The sequence below is a fragment of the Calliopsis andreniformis genome, chromosome 4, assembly GCF_051401765.1.
Source record: "Calliopsis andreniformis isolate RMS-2024a chromosome 4, iyCalAndr_principal, whole genome shotgun sequence".
NCBI lineage: Eukaryota > Metazoa > Arthropoda > Insecta > Hymenoptera > Andrenidae > Calliopsis > Calliopsis andreniformis.
Window position 1 is genome coordinate 9,100,659 of NC_135065.1, and position 16,471 is coordinate 9,117,129.

Consider the following 16,471-nt stretch of genomic DNA (forward strand, 5'->3'; position numbering starts at 1 on the left):
GCAACGTGATCGTAAACGTGTTAAATAGTGGTAGATATAGGCATTAGGTTTTGACAAATCGTTATGTTGGTTTAATGAGAAGTCAATCTTTATGAGCAAAAATTATACGACTTGGGCTTTTACAAATAAGACAGAAGTTATTTGTTCGTACAAACCTTCTGCACTCGTGTTTTGTTCCTGATTGGCAATTATGAGATTTTAATACTGAATATTATGGCCATGGTAATAGTAGATAATATTGAAATACTTTCGAGATTATGATGGTATAACTTACTTTGACTTTTATTATTATAGAAATTGGTTTTACACAGGGACTTTCTTTTAAACATAAAATTGTAGGTATAGATTTTGTAAAACGAGACTATAAATACTAAAATTAAATAATATGTAGTTTACAATTGTGTCTCTTACCGAAGTAGGAGCAGCTTTCTGGTGTTTTTCTATTTCTGTACAGACTCCCACTAATTCACCTGTCTCTGGGTGTTGCCTGTAAAATCAAAGTTAATATGAAGAACAGTTTTCTGTAAAAATCTCAAACGTCTAATAAGTATCAAATAGTTTTTTTGATTTAGCACTTTTCTGTAACTTTTTTTAATGTAACCTTTTTTTTATTTGCAGGTGAGTCCAAAGGGAAATCTTTACGTAAAACTAGTCGATATTATTCGCGGAGAAATCGAGGTGAGTCAAATTTGTGCTTCTCGATAGGTACGAATTATGATTCAAAATTGATTAAATTAGATGAAGAAGCAAGCATAACTTACACCTTAAAAATATTAATCTTCTTTGGCATGCAAAGCTCTTGCACCTCCCCCATTTTGAATATTTCTTACGTTCTCAGTTAAAGGATTATTACTGAAAATTTATCTATGGAGTTTTATATCCAAAGAAAACCCTCGTTTACTCATAATTTGGAGAAACTGCAAATTTTCACAATGGCATTAACATTTTTACATTTTTCAGTCACCTGAAGTTGTTGAAAAAATACTTTTCTTTATTTGTTTCAAATTTACTGAATATCGACAAATTAAGCAACTTCATACTCCATGAACATAATTTAAATAAATTGAGAGAGGCATTCTAAAACACAATTTTAAAAATCTTCATAAAACTCAAATAGTTTCATTACGTTAGAATAAAATGTTGAAAAATCTTTTTAATAATAGCACTCCTACTCATTTACAATTTAATTTAAAAGCTCTAAATTTCCAATATAAATTCCTATTTCTTCAACTAGTTAACTCTAATTCGTTTAATCGTGAGTCATGTAGCGCTAATAATATAAATCATCAAAGGTTCACTGGCAGTAGCGCTGTTTCCTTTCTAGTTAAAGAAAATGAGAGTTGTAAAACGTGCGTGCAACACGCGGCTACGCGTGTCGCGTTTGCAGCCACCACCATCGCTACGAGGTTAATCTAATTGAAAATATATGTTGCCTTATCAAACGTAGTTCCTTATTGGGACGGTTACACGCATAGAAACATCGTTGAAACGCGATACACTCCACGACGCAAGGCGGAAAAATTAAATTGTATCAGAATGAATATTAGATTGCAGTCTCATTATACTTTTCATAACAATTCATTACATTAGATTGCATTAGATATACCTTCTATAGCTAACGAAAACTTGAAACTCTACAAATTTGGGCATTTAAATTTAGAAATTTAAAATTTTGAAATATGAAACTAAGATTTGAAACTTGCAATTTTTATTAATTTGGATCTATAAAAATTTATTTCTGAACTTCTGAAATTCAGGAGTTTAGAGTTTGAAATTTGAAATTTGAAACTTGAAATTTAAGAATTTTGTGCTTATAATTTACAATTCTACAATTTTATAAATCCGAAATTAGAAACATCGAATTCTTTTAAAACCTCCATTCCGCTTCTACTCTATCATTAATATCAGTTTCAAGCAAAAGTCCCCAAAATCTGAAATATTCCCAAGAAACTTAATTCTCCAAAAAGCCCCACAAAACAGCCCTCAAAATATCCCCATATTACACAGAATCCCCCAGAATTTCCAAACCTATGAAGACCCTCGAACAGCAAACCTATACCATAAAAATCGTCGACCCAGAAACAAAACTCCGCGCCGCTATCACCCTAGCCGACCGATATAAATCCTTATCGAGGGTTTCGCGGGCGTGTAGCGTCGCGAAAAGATAAGTTCCCTCGTTGAACAAGGTAAACGCTGGATGAAATATCGAGAGCCGACGTATCGGGCCCCGTGGCAGCGTTTACCTGTTCAAACATCGCGACAGACACACTAGCTGCGCGGTTTCGTTACGGTTGAACGGTGGAACGAGCATAAAAATGGGTGGTTCGCGAACGCGATCGCGGGGCCGCAAAAATCGGCGGACCTTTCGCTCCGCGACTAGGGAACACGCTCGCAACACTCTTCGACAGGCACTCGTGGGCCCTGCCGAGCTCTGTTCCTCGGCGTTATGCTGAACCTGACTCGAACGACTCTCGACGCGTTGCGCAACAGCCGTGGCAGCGGGTCGCGATTTCGCAACGATCCGCGGCTCGATTCGAGACTCGATTCGAGACCGACTGTTCTCTTAATCGGCGGATATAATTGGACAATCGATATGTCGAGCGAGGTTCGCGTGAAGGGGCGTGGAGAGAACGGTTGTACAGGGTGTTTCCAGATACGTGGGACGATTTTGGGGGGTAGAAGAGTAAGAGACCAAAGACTATAGAAAAAGTCCAGATGCATGTATGTCTGAAAACGCATAGACTTTTAGGTATTTCATATTTTATATTGCATATAAAATGTGTTACCATACAAAAAAGTATACTAAAGAACCCTTGAAAAATTGTCGTCTAGACTAGAACACCCTCTTAATCAGATTGGTTTCTAAAGACCTGAGTCACCAAATCCACGAGAGCACAGGAGCCACCGAGGCTGGTGCATTACGTGTTGCATTAACGCCGACAATTACGCAGCGGCCTCGATTCTGGCCCTTAGCGTTCATTCTTCACGCGTAGGGCGAGTGTCGGATTCACGGGGAGATTAAACGACGTCGGGGGAAAGAGATTAAGGGACAACGGATGCGTATGGCAGACGTAGTCGTAGCGTCGTCGTGCGTGGGAAGAAAAACGACGCCGGTTTGTGGCTCCGTGTAGACGAGAGGAGACCCCGCAAGTCTCCCCTTTCGTCGTCGTCTTTTTGTTCGCGCGTCCAGACTGCCTTTACAGTTATCGAGGGACGCGGGGGGAGGAATGGTAGTCGATGATGGGACGGACCAGACGAACAGGGAGATGTAAGCTGATACTAAAAACGAGGGATGATATGGAACCAATTTATCGGTGTCTCGTTAACGTCTTCAGATTCTGTGTTCGAACACTTCGCCCCCTCTGTGTTCTGTGTTACGGCTGCTCGGATAATGAGGGTGGAATTTGTAGCCCTTGTTGAGTGATCTTTCTTGAGTGAAGCTGGTCTAAAACTGGGTCTACGCTACATGTTATATAACAAGGTTACATAATTTTGTATAATATATAGTGTAGAACCAGCTTTGTCAAAATTTATGGAATTTGAAACTGAAAGCTTCTGTTAATCACAAGAACATCCCCTGAGCAAAAGTCCTAAATGCGTGCATGATATATTTTATCACCTACTAAGACAAATATTGTTACATCTATGAGCTCAACAAAAAGGTAGAAATTGTAGAATCTCTGACCAGCCAGTGGTTTATTAATTCACCCCATAACGATCATTTACTTGCTACTTAACTATGTAATTTATCGTTACTTTCTGTTATTTAAATCAGCTCGCCTACACGTGGCCTAAGAAAAGTCATAAAACAAGAAGCGAAAAGGCTCGTCTGCCTCTTCAGAGCCATCGACAGATTTCTTCTTTCTCAGAGTTCCCTCAAGGGTAATCGCGGACAGAATGCTTGGGCGATCCTCCGCAGAGATTGGCCTTTAATTTAATTACAAGCGGCTGTAAATCGCCCAGCGTTCGAGCTTTATCGTCCTGCCGTAATAATCGAAACGCATATATGAGTGACGCACAAAGAGGACACGAGGAAGTGTGTCCCGACTAATGACTAATGTCGCAGGAACTAATTACTACCCTTGCCGACGTTGGCCCCGCGATTTATCTCTCGCGTGGATCGATAAGACGAGGCCCCCCTGGCCGTCCAGAGAAGCAAGTTTGATTTATATCGCGGACATTTGTTGGCCGCGCTCGAGATCAGCTGGATCGCATTAGCTTCTCGCTACTAATTACGGTTTATTGTATCTCGATGCTCCGCGCTTTTGCGCCGCGACAGTCTCTGCGAGCCGACGATTGATGGCGAGAATTGTTAATTAGGCGCACTGTGCTGACCTCTTCTCCTGGAGGTTGGATGTTTTGTGAAATTTTCCTCCATGCCCTGGCGTCATTTTTGCTTTCGTTCATAGCTTAACATGTTTCGAGCAATTTACAGTATTTGAACATAGTTTCTTATTTTCAATTGTTTTTAAAAGATTCCTTTCGCGAGGGCATTTTTGAGAGCAGATAATAATATGTTCCATTGAGATTTTGGTGTTGCAAATTAATACAAATGGTGCATAATGGTTGAGCTTCCTTCCTAAGCGAGAAGGAATGGGTAAAGTCCTCTTCTTAAGGCTACCAATTAAATTCAATTCTATTCTATTATGCTATTTTCACTAGTAAAATCATCGTTCCTTAAAAAACGAGAGTGTTCTCAGTAGATCGACACGGGTTTCTCGATCTCTCGCGTGGATCTTGCAAAAAGCGTTCTCCGATTCGCCGACGTTGAAATTGCTCTACTCGGTGCTGGACAAAGCGTTTTAACCGTTATTCGAGTAACGTCATGCACGTACGCGTATGTGTCTGCGAGAGGAATACGAACGTAGCTAGATTGTCTTCTTACGAGATCACGTTGGCCTTGTTGCAACACAGCTGCCACTCTAACATTCACTAACGTCCTAACGTTATGATTGTATCTGGATAAGTATAGCACTGACTGAAACAAATTTACCACCATGGTCATTAAGTTTTCTTACGTAGAGTCTGTTTGTTTTAAAGCAATGAAGTGCTCATGATAGAATTTGAGCAAAATTTATTTCTGCATGAATCAGTGATTTCTGATGTTTTAATTAGGATTGTTATTGTTGTATTACTATTTTTTATTGATGTCGTTTTGTTAGCTCTTGTGTAATTAAGATGCTCGATTAATGCAGTCATCGTTTCTAGTGGGTGCTTCTTAATTATCAAACCTTGCAATATCATTTAAATTTCATCGTACAGTAGGAGGCATATTCCACGAATGCCCCGCAGGTAGATGTCATTTAAATTTCAATTTCGTCGAGGGTCCACCTTTATTTGACCTAGTTTGGAGAGGGCAGGTTGTCGGTGAATTGCTTGAATGATTAATCCATCGTCAAGCCATCGTTAATGAAGTTTTCATCATAGGGATATGGCAACTAATTAATACATTCGAAGGCTAATCTCGAATAAACATTCACTGACAAGTTAATAGAACTGTTATCCAACTACTTGTTACCGATCAGCCATTAAGCTTTATAAACTCATCTAAATGTCGTTATGAAGTAATACTACCAGCCATCGTTTAATTACCACACCCCTAAACTTCATCAGAGCAGTCATCCAATATGCAACACGTTCCCTCTACCAGCAATCATAGTCCAAAACAGCAAGCCTTCGATCCAGGTCAAGCATTCAATCATTGACGAATACGATACAACTACTGTACACAGTTTGATCACCAACCTCATCCCATCTAAATCTCGAAACAGTAGGTGTCATTCTTCGGGTGCACCTCCTCTAAACATCTATCATTTAAATTTCAATCTTCTCAGTAGGCGCTATTCGACCCTCCACCCGCCAATAGACGCCATTTAAATTTCAATTTCGTCGGTGGGTGGCTCCCTTTCATCATCACCGACACCAGACCTGGACGTTAAGTTTTTCAGTAGGCGTTGCTACTATCTCGATCTTCAACGATTCAGTTATGCATTTTTTATTTCTCTTCGATAGAGAGCCAGGGATTGATGTGAAAAGAAGGAATTAAAATTTTCAAATATTGAAATTTTCAAATATTCAAATATTCAAATATTCAAATTTTCAAATATTCAAATTTTCAAATATTCAAATTTTCAAATATTCAAATTTTCAAATATTCAAAATTTCAAATATTCAAATGTTTAAATTTTCAAATATTCAAATTCTCAAATACTCCACTTCTCAAATATTCCAATTCTCAAATATTCAAGTTCTAAAATATTTAAACATTTCGAAACTAACCAACAATTTTAATGCTAATTAAAGTTTTACTCTGTATCCTTCGTCTCAGTTCTACCCTAAAGCAATCGATCCCCCCAAAAATCAATCTAAAATCCCTTCAAAATCCACAGCTTAGCACAATGGATCACGAGGCCTCGATCCAATCGCCAACCTTGTCACTTTCGAATTTCCTCTCGATCCCGCGACCCGATCCATCGGTCAAGTCCGTTTTGCGATCGATTCCACGAAGATCGCGGATAAGCATCGCCCTCGGCGGCGCCGTGGACGCGTCTGTTGGTTGCAAACGACGCGTATAAGGCCCCGTAACGTGCACGCGTGATGGATCGTGCGTGCAACAAGAAAAGCCACGGCCGTATTACGGCTGCTGGTCTGCCACGGATCCTGCTTCTTTGTGGGGAAAACGTGCGTCACGAGCTTCTTTTTCATTCGACACGCGTCCCCTGCGCTCCCTGCTGCTCTGCTCTCTTCTTGCCGCGTTCCTCGACCCTATACTCTCGCTGACTTCTTACCCTGACGTCTTCCTCCGTGGCTTGCTTATTATTTTTCAATTGCAATAAACCCTGAGCCGTGTTAGACCCTTGAAAATTCACTAATTGTGAAAGGTTATTTTAAAAAAAAAGTTCTTCGTATTTCCAAAAAGCAGAAAAGAAATTGGAAACGTTTGTCTATTCAGTGTCACAGTAGTAGTATTTTTCTCAGAGGAAATTCACTAATTGTAAAAAGTTATCTTTTTAGGAAAAGGATTCTTAGTGTTTTTAAGAAGCAGAAAAGAAATTGAGAACGTTTGTCTGTTCTGTGTCACTGGGGAACTATTATTTTCTCAGGGAATTGAATAATTAATCTGAAATTTAATTAATGGAGCTCCAAGTAGAACAGCACCCACTGTAGACCCTGAAATTGAATAATATTTCAAGGTTTGGAATTTGCATGGCACCCACTGACAGAGGTCGATTTCCACTAGCGCTCACGTAATTATGATTGTCTCGTAGCTTCGATGTGCATAGTAATATAGGGCAGTTCGCGTTCACCGGATACAATTATCACAGAATAGCGTTTGCCTAATGATTTCGTAATGGGAAAGGACACGATAAAAATTTATATATTACTTTTTTCCGATCTGGCTACCGGTGACTCACTGTCTGCCAGCGATTTTCGCGATCCTATCACCTGACTATGCCGTTACAGAAACAGGTAACTCGGTTGAAACAGCGCTGAGGAATTCGTCCAGAAACAAGTAGACACGAAACTCTTGTGCCCTGACTGCCAGAAAATTTAATTCATAAGAGCTCGTAGAATATTTGTAGGTTGCTCTGGCGAACAATAAATTGTCGAGAGAAAGCAGTTATATGTGTTATACTAAGCAATTGTTTCAACGAAAATCGTGGAACTTGTTGAATGCAAGATTTGGTAAAAGCGACAGGGTTTCAGCTGCTCATAGATCATATAGATTTTTGTTGAAACGCGCAGTTGAATGCTTTTTGTGAAATGGAAATCGTGACTAAGAATCGACGGATTTGCTCCAGTTTCGAAATCGTTTCTGTGCTGCAGGAAACCGAGGAAACGATTATGGATTACGATCTCTGGTCGAACAGGGAGGGGGTTATGATTGTCCCACAGTGATTGGAATAAAATCTGATGGAGGTACAGAGGATGTATAGAGATACTGGAATTTTCACTTCGATTATAGTTCGTTAATTTTTAAGTATTCACATTTTTAAATGCCTAAATTTTCAGATAGTAAAATTATTCATATATTCATACTTAAAAAATTTTCTTATAGTTTGTATGTTATGGGGTAGCTTTAGATTTTTTATATTTTTTATGTCATAAGTATTAATATTGTTGAGCTACCGATATTTTATTAAGCAATACACCGTTCTTCAGGATGATATAATTTCGCTTAATAACATAACAATCGTGGCGAAAACAACTGACGATAGGATAATGTATCGCAAGACTTATCGACATCCTGTGTTTAAAATACTCTGAAAATCTGAAGGAAACTGTTTGGAGACAAAGGAACAGTCCCTATTACGAGGCTCCTAATTAGTGCCTTATTATCATATAACAAATATATGTGATTTATTTCGGTTCACTTATCACCGAATCTTAATTAGTCGTTAGGTATTGCATCTGTGTAAATACCGATAACTGAACTAAACAAAAATTGCCACGTGTTATACAAATTCGTCGCGCGACAAATTTCAATAATTTTATAATTTTAAAAGTATCCTCAACTTGACTTTCACGCTCTGTTCGTAGAAACTATTTCGAGGTAACTGTTCAATCGATGATAGGGAAATAAAAATATCCTTTTTAAACGCAGTTAAGTGGATCTAACCACTGAACGATAATCGATACACACCATCCACGCCTCGAATGGTCGTGTCATGAATTTCATCCGCATAAGACGCATTCGGAATTAGATTCTTGTGTTATGTGGCTTGATGAAAGGCGCCGACGCAGCCTTTCCTAAATAGAAACCTGCTTCCAGTGGAGTGAGATTCAATAAGGATGAAATCAAGTTCAATGTAACTCGAGAGTCTGAATCGACTCGGCTTCTAAACATCGATTGTCATTGAGTTCGAGTTGTGCTGGTAGAGGTACTTTGAATATATGAATTGATTTCATTAGGAGTAACAATTTTCATTTCTATTTTTCAGTAAAATATTACATTCAATTTTTAAATGTTGAGCTTTCAAATTTTCAAATTCTCGAATTTTTACTTTTTTAAATGTTTGAATTTTTGAATTTTCACCTTGCTAGCTCTTCAAATTTTTGAAAATTTCAAATACTTTCAAATGTTTGATTTCTTGAATTCCCAATTTTAGAACTTACAAAGATTCAAAAGATTCAAAGCCTTGAAACCTTCAAATTTCTCTTAGCTTCAGATGTTTAATTTTCAAATTTTTTAATTCCTTTTTAATAAATGAAAAGACGTTAAAAGTCTCGAAAACTAACCCACATCCAACAATATTTTTTGATATACAAATACATTGATATATACATCGATATAATATAGATTTTATCGTACCGTAGAATTTTACTTGAGAGTCTCTCGCAAATCTACACATTATCTGCAGTAAGTGATCAAATCGCTATAATCAAATAAAATATTATATACTAAAAGAGGCTCTGAAACAATTAAGAGTACCGCCAAAGAAGTTTAAGTATAATCAATACTCATTGGCTGTCTTCAAAATTCTATTGATACCATGATCCAGCGAGGTACCACGCTAGACTCGCCTGTGGTAGGGCCCGCGAGGGCGCCAAGAAATTTGAATAAAGAACTCTCCTTCTCGCGACCCTCGATCTTTCCCATCCTCTCGATTCTCTCGATCCTGCGCGGCGTCGCGTAGTCTCGCTCGCCCGATACGGCCGTCAGAGGCGCTGCAGGTCGCGCTCGGCAGAGGCCCGAGCAGATAGTCGTGAGCCCGTCTGCCGTGCGGACGATCGTGCGACGCCGCAGCTGGTTTCGCGTCTGGTCGCGGCGCGCGTGTCCGATTCGAAAAAGTGTTCTGTGCCCGTCCTTGGGAAAGGAAACGCGAGATGCTGGCTGGCTCATCCGTGCTATCCGCGTGCATTCCTCGAGACTGGTGACGGTTCCACGGCTGCCACCTAGCCCGATACCTCGCCGTGACTCACGGGCCCCCTTTTACTTTTCTCCGTATCACCTCGGGCCCCGTGGACCGACCGAGCCTCCTTTCCTCCGCGCCGAGATACATCGTCGTTCGACGGGACCTGTGCACGCGACGAAACCGAGGCTCCCTGGGTTCGAGGTCCTCGGCCGTGGGCATCGCCGTGCTGCAAGTGGGCCCCGTTCCTCTGTGTGTGTTAATGGTATTCCGTGCATTCCTCGAACCTTTTCGCTGGCCTTGGCAGCTCTGTATCCTTGTGAACTCGTCAAAATATTTCACGCTGCTTTCGAAGTAGAAGAATACTAAGGCCCCGATTGGGCCCAGGATAACGTATACTGTGAGCTGGCTAGACGGTTGTAGGGGATAGTGTACTTACTCCGAGTGATCCTTGTAACAAGTGGTAGCAAGTACTTGCTACCTTGGTGCAAGCTTATAACGAGTACTAGAATACTCTAAGTATCCTGTGTCCCATAAAAAGAGATCCAAGTTTTGCGTACTAGAGGTAGTAAGTAAAATAAACACGGAAGCAAAGCGGTAATTAACAGGTGTGTGGATCATCGAATTCCTGTGTGTGTGTACACGATCTACTATCAATTCCTCGAAGACCAATCGCTCGACAAAGGTCACCGACGACGATAGCCGAGCGAAAACATCGAACGATAGGGAAAAACGGTGCACGGTTCATCGCTAGTTGTGTATGCCATACACATCGACGTTCCGCGTGTACCATCCAGTTCCTTCGTTTCTCTCGGCACACGTGTTCCGCCAGCCCTTTGAAACGCCATCTATATTTGGACGAATCGCCTAGGCAAGAAATTCAGAGTCCCTTTCTGGCATTAGGACGGACCTAACGCCAGTTCGAGGAAACGTGGAACGCTGGAGAGGGGAAGGGACCTGTGTCGAGCTGTGTGGTTCAGTGAGATCGTTTCACGTGAGCTAGGCACTGGGGATTGAAATGTGACTGGAAACTGTGTTTTTGGTGCCACGAAGACCGAGGATCTTTTTTATGGGAGGAACGGGATAGTGACGTAAGCGAGTCGGGAATAGAGGGCGTATATGAGTAGATAAGAATCTATTATCGAGGTTTGATTACGAGGGATTGAATCGAAGACACTTTTCCAGGTGCTTTGTTTGAGTAGGAGAGATTCTGTGGTATGAATTTGAATTCTTGAAAGTGATAGGTTTTGTGAAACAGTAAGATTGAAAGTGGGATAGATATTTATGTAGCTCGTGCTCCAAGGTAATGTTCATTGAAAGCTTCCAGTGAAGTAGAAGCTATTAGAATTAGAAGCGTGAAAATCCTCAAAAGAATTCATATTAAAGTTGCTAAATTGATACAGAGCAACTAGCACATGTAAGAAGGTAGAATTCAACATCTGATTAAAAAAGTACTAGATATTTCTGACACAGCACATAGAACCCCCAAAAAGCTATCATAAAATGCTGCTCCATCGTTCAGTTCTCCCCAGTTAAACCCAAGACCCAGTGGAGTCCAGACAACGCCCAAATGGTGACATGTGAGCAAGTGGCGGCCAACGACATGTTGAACGCAGAGAACCCCGAGGAGTCTCCAAAGCGGAGGTCAACATTCTACGTGTCCTTGGACGGCGAGGTCCGCCAGCCCTCGAAGATCCCGAAAACCCTGAGCGTGGATCCCGACAAGTTCGTCAGCAACACGTTTCCCATCAGCACCTCGAAAGCAGTGCCCAACGTGGTCCTGACTCGCACCTTGAGCAACAACGAGTCCCTGTCGAGCTCGAAACGAGTGGATGAATCGTTCCCAGAGTCTAGGGGCAAGGTGCAGTCCCTGACGAAGATCTTCGAGACGCCGAAGAGCGATCAGATGGCGAATGGGCCCGAGCAGAGGAAGAAGGTCGAGAGGACCAGGTCGTTCAAGACCATCGAGAGATTCCAGAGTCGCTTCACTGGCAGGAAGGACGCCGCTAGGAAGGATAATAGGTTGAATAACACTATAGCCTGCTTCGAGGTGGAGGACGACGAGTCGAAGAGGAAGCACGAGGAGAAGCGTTCCAGTGTGAAGGCTCAGGAGAGCAAATCCAATGGTGCTGCGAGGGCGAGCGAGACGAGGAGCAAACAGAATGGGAGCACCACGTTCACCAACTTGTTGATACGCAGAACGCACAGCACGAAGCTGGCCAGGAGCACGAGCACGCTGGTGAAGGTGGCGGGCAGGCACGCGTCGGTGGATAGCCCGTGTGGCGTCGCGACGCCTGCCAGGAACGAGAACCACAAGTCGGTGGGTGACAAGTGCAAGGACGAAGAGGTGGACGATTCTGTCGTGGATAATGACGAGGGCACTGAGTCGTCTGTGTTCGAGGACGCTGACGCTGACGCTGGGATACATTCAGGTATGCGTGGGAGTTTGTTTAGATGACGCGAGAATGATAAGTAGAACACGCATCAATTGTACCTTAGAAGTCCCTTGAAAAGCATCGTTCTTAATGCTTCCATGGGACTTCTCGTGAGACGCAAATAGTACTTATCGAAGTGAATAGCCTTTCCTCAAATGACTCCATAACTAATATCCTTATCGCTAAAGTATCGGGTTAATGAATTGAAATTGTTAATGAATTTCAATGAAGGTAAAATATTCAGCACAAAAAATTATATAATCCAGAGCGAATTAGTTCTTAGTCCTATCTTTATTACCTGTATATGTGTATGGTCGTCTGCATAAAAGAAAGTTTATGCAACGAAGTATTTATCTATTTCAAGAAAACGCATTTCCTTGAATAATATTGTAACCCATTTCTGTGTTAAGAATTTGAAGAACATTGGAGTGTATATTATCTCAAAGGCTTTTTAAACTAATAACCAGTTGCATTTAGCCGCGATCTGTATCTCCTCGATGGAACAGGTTCCAAAGATGCGCATTGAAATCTCCTCCCGAAGCAGTGAAAGCTTGAGATCTGACCAGATAGCGGTTTGATTGCTTCCATATTCAACAAGAACGCGGATTACCGTGGGACTTCATTCTTCGAGTATTTTACGCATCGCGTGTAGAAAAACCGCGAGATCGAGCATAAGGTTGCTTTAAGTATTCTTTTAAATCCACCATTTGGATATTTAACAAGCGTTAATTATTTGCTTCCGGTTGTGAGACCCAGAACCACGCTGGTTCTCTTTATGAAGGAATTTATTGGTTATTTTATTGAAAGGAAAAATGAGGAAGTAGCATGGGAGGTATTTAACTTACTAACATTCAAAAAATTTCAAATATTTAAATATTCAAATATTCAAAGGGATATTGAAATGTACAAAAATTCAAATTTAAAAATTTGAAAAATTTTTAATGTTCAAATAGATATCCAAACTTTTAAAATTTTCTCTTCTTTTACTTTAGAAATCTGAAATATGTAGTCACAATTGAGCATGTCTATAACGAAACGGCGATTAAGATAACATTTTTCGATCAATTGATATCATAATCAGGTCCTGTTCTTATCGCCTGCAATCGTTTAAACTGAGGCATTTAAAAAATTTCTTTCAGCAGTGCTCGAATTATTATAAGTGTTCCCTTATTTTCTGCATCGGTTCAAAACCTGTTCACACGCACAAAGCAAAGTGTTCATCACGTCTTCGTGGCATTACACGATTTTCTTTGAGGGAACAGGTGATAGAGTTTCGTAATCGGCCGTCCTTAATTAAGGTAGCCCTCAGGAAACAAGAAATAAAAAGCTCCCGCTCATTCGTTATGCAATTTCTGGCCAGGTAACGGGATCGACGAATTCGTCGGCGGAATTGCGAATTTCCATCGCTTCCTCAACTTGATTTACGAGAGGACCCTCTCTTGCGCCCCCTTTCAACCCTTTGACTCATTCTGCAGCGAGCTTTGATGCGCTTATTTTCGTGGAAACCACCGATGCGTATCGGTCAGAAATTTTAGAAAATTCTAGGACCCTGCAAATCTTTTATTTCGCTTCATGATTGCTTCATGCATGCATATTTAATGTCGCTTCGCAATTTGTATTGCTCTCGTGAAACCGCCAGCACTGTGGAAGCTTTGACATTTTCGTGAAATTGGATATTCGCGAATTCATTTGCATTTTTAGTGAATTTTTGTGGACATCGAAATTTGCTTTATGTGGAGATGAAAGAAGCTGTGGAATTTTTACTGACTCGTGTTTCCTGAATAGAGACTTTTCAAAATATTAGTAGATACACTCAGTTTTTTAATTGTGATCTAAAGATAATTCGAATTTTAGTCATTTATCGTAATGCAATTTTTTAGATGCATGTGAAAATATGGAGACTGATGAAAGCAGAAATTAAAAAAATTCACTGGATTAATTTTAAGTGCCAGTGTGTTTAATTCCTAAAGAGGATAATTCATGCTTAGTCAAAGAAAATTCTTTTCCACTTCAGTATCAATGCAATTCCAACACCTCTGTCTGACTTGAAACACACAGAGATAAAATACCACTACAGTTTTCACAAACCAGTTTTATTACACATACTCTATCAAAATTGCAACAAATTTAACCACAGACTGACACTCCCCGTGTCACAAGAAACAACTACTCTCGCTCGACCTAGCACAGACAAAGAGCAAACCTATTCTCGCCCTGAAGTCACGTCCATCAGTTTCACGCAGGATTAAGTTAATTGATCGTTTGGTATCGTTTCATACCGCCCACCTAGCTCAACATTTATAAACTGTTCGACATAAATACAGTCGATGGCGAGCTTGACGAAGGTCTTGGGGAAGTGGTTTTAGTTACAAAGTACGTACTCGAATTTTTCGTCGAAGCAAAGTCCCTGTGGCTAAAGGACTAGTGTTCACAAAAAACACGCAGAACCTACTTATGCAGAAGTCTGCTTCAGCCACCTGCCTCAGGTTGAAGCAAAAGGCTCTGAGCATAAGTGTAACTTCCTGTTCCTTCGTAGTTTTAAAGGGTGAACCCTTTGACCTCGTTTTAAACGAGCATGGAGTTTGTTTTTTGTGTTTTTAGGTGGAAAATATTGTTTAAAGCAGTTAGCTGCTCTGCTTTTTTTAATTTGTGGAAAGCTGAAGCGTTTGAATGAACATGGAATTGATAATTATGAGATTGGAACGTAATATGGGGTAACGCATGAAGAATTGCAAGTTATTCTCTCTTGGAGATTATTCAGGATAGATACACAGATTTCTTAATGTTTTAATGGTGCAGGAAATATTGTTGGAATTTCTTTAAGAGGTTCCTGATGGAGACACATTTCATTTATTTTTTTATTCTGTTTTGATATAAGATTGCTCGATTACCGTTCCTTTGGAAATGAAAGAAGTTAGTTGAGATATTTAATTATATAAGTGTTTTGCATAGCTATGGAAATATGAGGTTTGGATTAATGGATAGAGATAGTCTGCATTGCTGACGATGTCTGTTCTAAGGATATTGACTTGTTATGCCTTATATGAGCTACATATTTTGTGTGACGTAAAATATAAGTCTATTTAGGCAAAAGATTGAGAAAATTAAACTAACTTTGATGTTTTATTTCGTCTGTTACAGGTAAGAAAATCATACAATATATGTTCTATTTTCTCCTGTGGAGGAGATCCAAAGAGCCAAAACATCGAAAGTACAGGATTCGTCTCATAAGTGAGTAAATTTAATTGAATTTAGTATTTTACCTATTCTATAAAGAAATTTTGATATTTTATCATACAGCGATCAGAATATTATTTCAAATATTGGGAAATATAGATACAGGTATAAGATCATAGATAAAAATTCTACTTTTTCCTATTTAAAAAACTTGCATCTATTCCAAATACTTTCGATTCTCAATAACCAATCAAAACGAATTAAAAAATATACCCAATCGCATTCTTCGCATTAAGCATTGAAAAATCAGCACAGACACTCTGACTCCGCCCTCCCAACCAAAACGTCATCTAGAAGCCCTCAATCTCTGCCCATGAAAAAACTCAAACCCATTTCCCCGTATCACGAGAGATCCAATCAATCATATCTAATTCCTCCTGAAAAGCCAGCGATCCCCAGTAGAACAGGAAAAAACTCGTGGCATCGGACAAAAGCTTCTCGTACAACAGCGTTCGCTGAAATATTCATAGTAGAGCGGTGCTTATGTCCTTTTTGCTTTCGTGCCTCTTTGCTCGCGTACCTCGGGTCATTAGAGCGGGGTAGAGATGACGTGGTGGCGTGCTCGCTCCTCGTAATCCCCCGATCATTGTCCGCGAACGATTTGTAAAGGACTGAAAAGAGTGGAAAAAACGACAGAAAGAGACTCGAAAAAAAATACACGCTCACAGTCGCACACCTAAAAGGGAAGGGAAAAATTGGAGCAGAAAAGGTGGATGGGTAGCTGTTTCGACCGCGAGGCTGGGAACCCTGATGATGTCATCGCGATTTTTCACAGCGAAAGGGGGACTGGGAGCGATGGGGCGCGAGATGTATCCAGGTCGATCCATTAGGCGCTCGTTTGCTCGAACTGGACTCCGTTTCCCGCGGAAACGTGGCGAGGAAGCGTGGAAAATCGGATTGGCGTCGGGATCGGGGGACTGCTGAGAAAGCGGGAGATAAAACGAC

The 16,471-nt window shown here is 40.6% G+C and overlaps 1 protein-coding gene across 3 annotated transcripts in view; it reads left to right on the top strand.

Moving 5' to 3' along the window:
* Positions 1 to 16,471, top strand: part of Raskol (Ras GTPase-activating protein raskol) — a 108,617-nt gene that overhangs the window by 24,736 nt on the left and 67,410 nt on the right. For 2 of the 3 annotated variants that reach the window (XM_076375836.1, XM_076375837.1), the window contains exon 1: positions 11,422 to 12,286. The exons of the other annotated variant lie outside the window; for it this stretch is intronic. In XM_076375836.1, coding sequence (XP_076231951.1) covers positions 11,425 to 12,286 — 862 coding nt within the window. In that variant the 5' untranslated portion in view covers positions 11,422 to 11,424. Of the gene's footprint in view, positions 1 to 11,421; positions 12,287 to 16,471 lie in introns of those variants that run through there. 3 annotated transcript variants of the gene reach the window in all.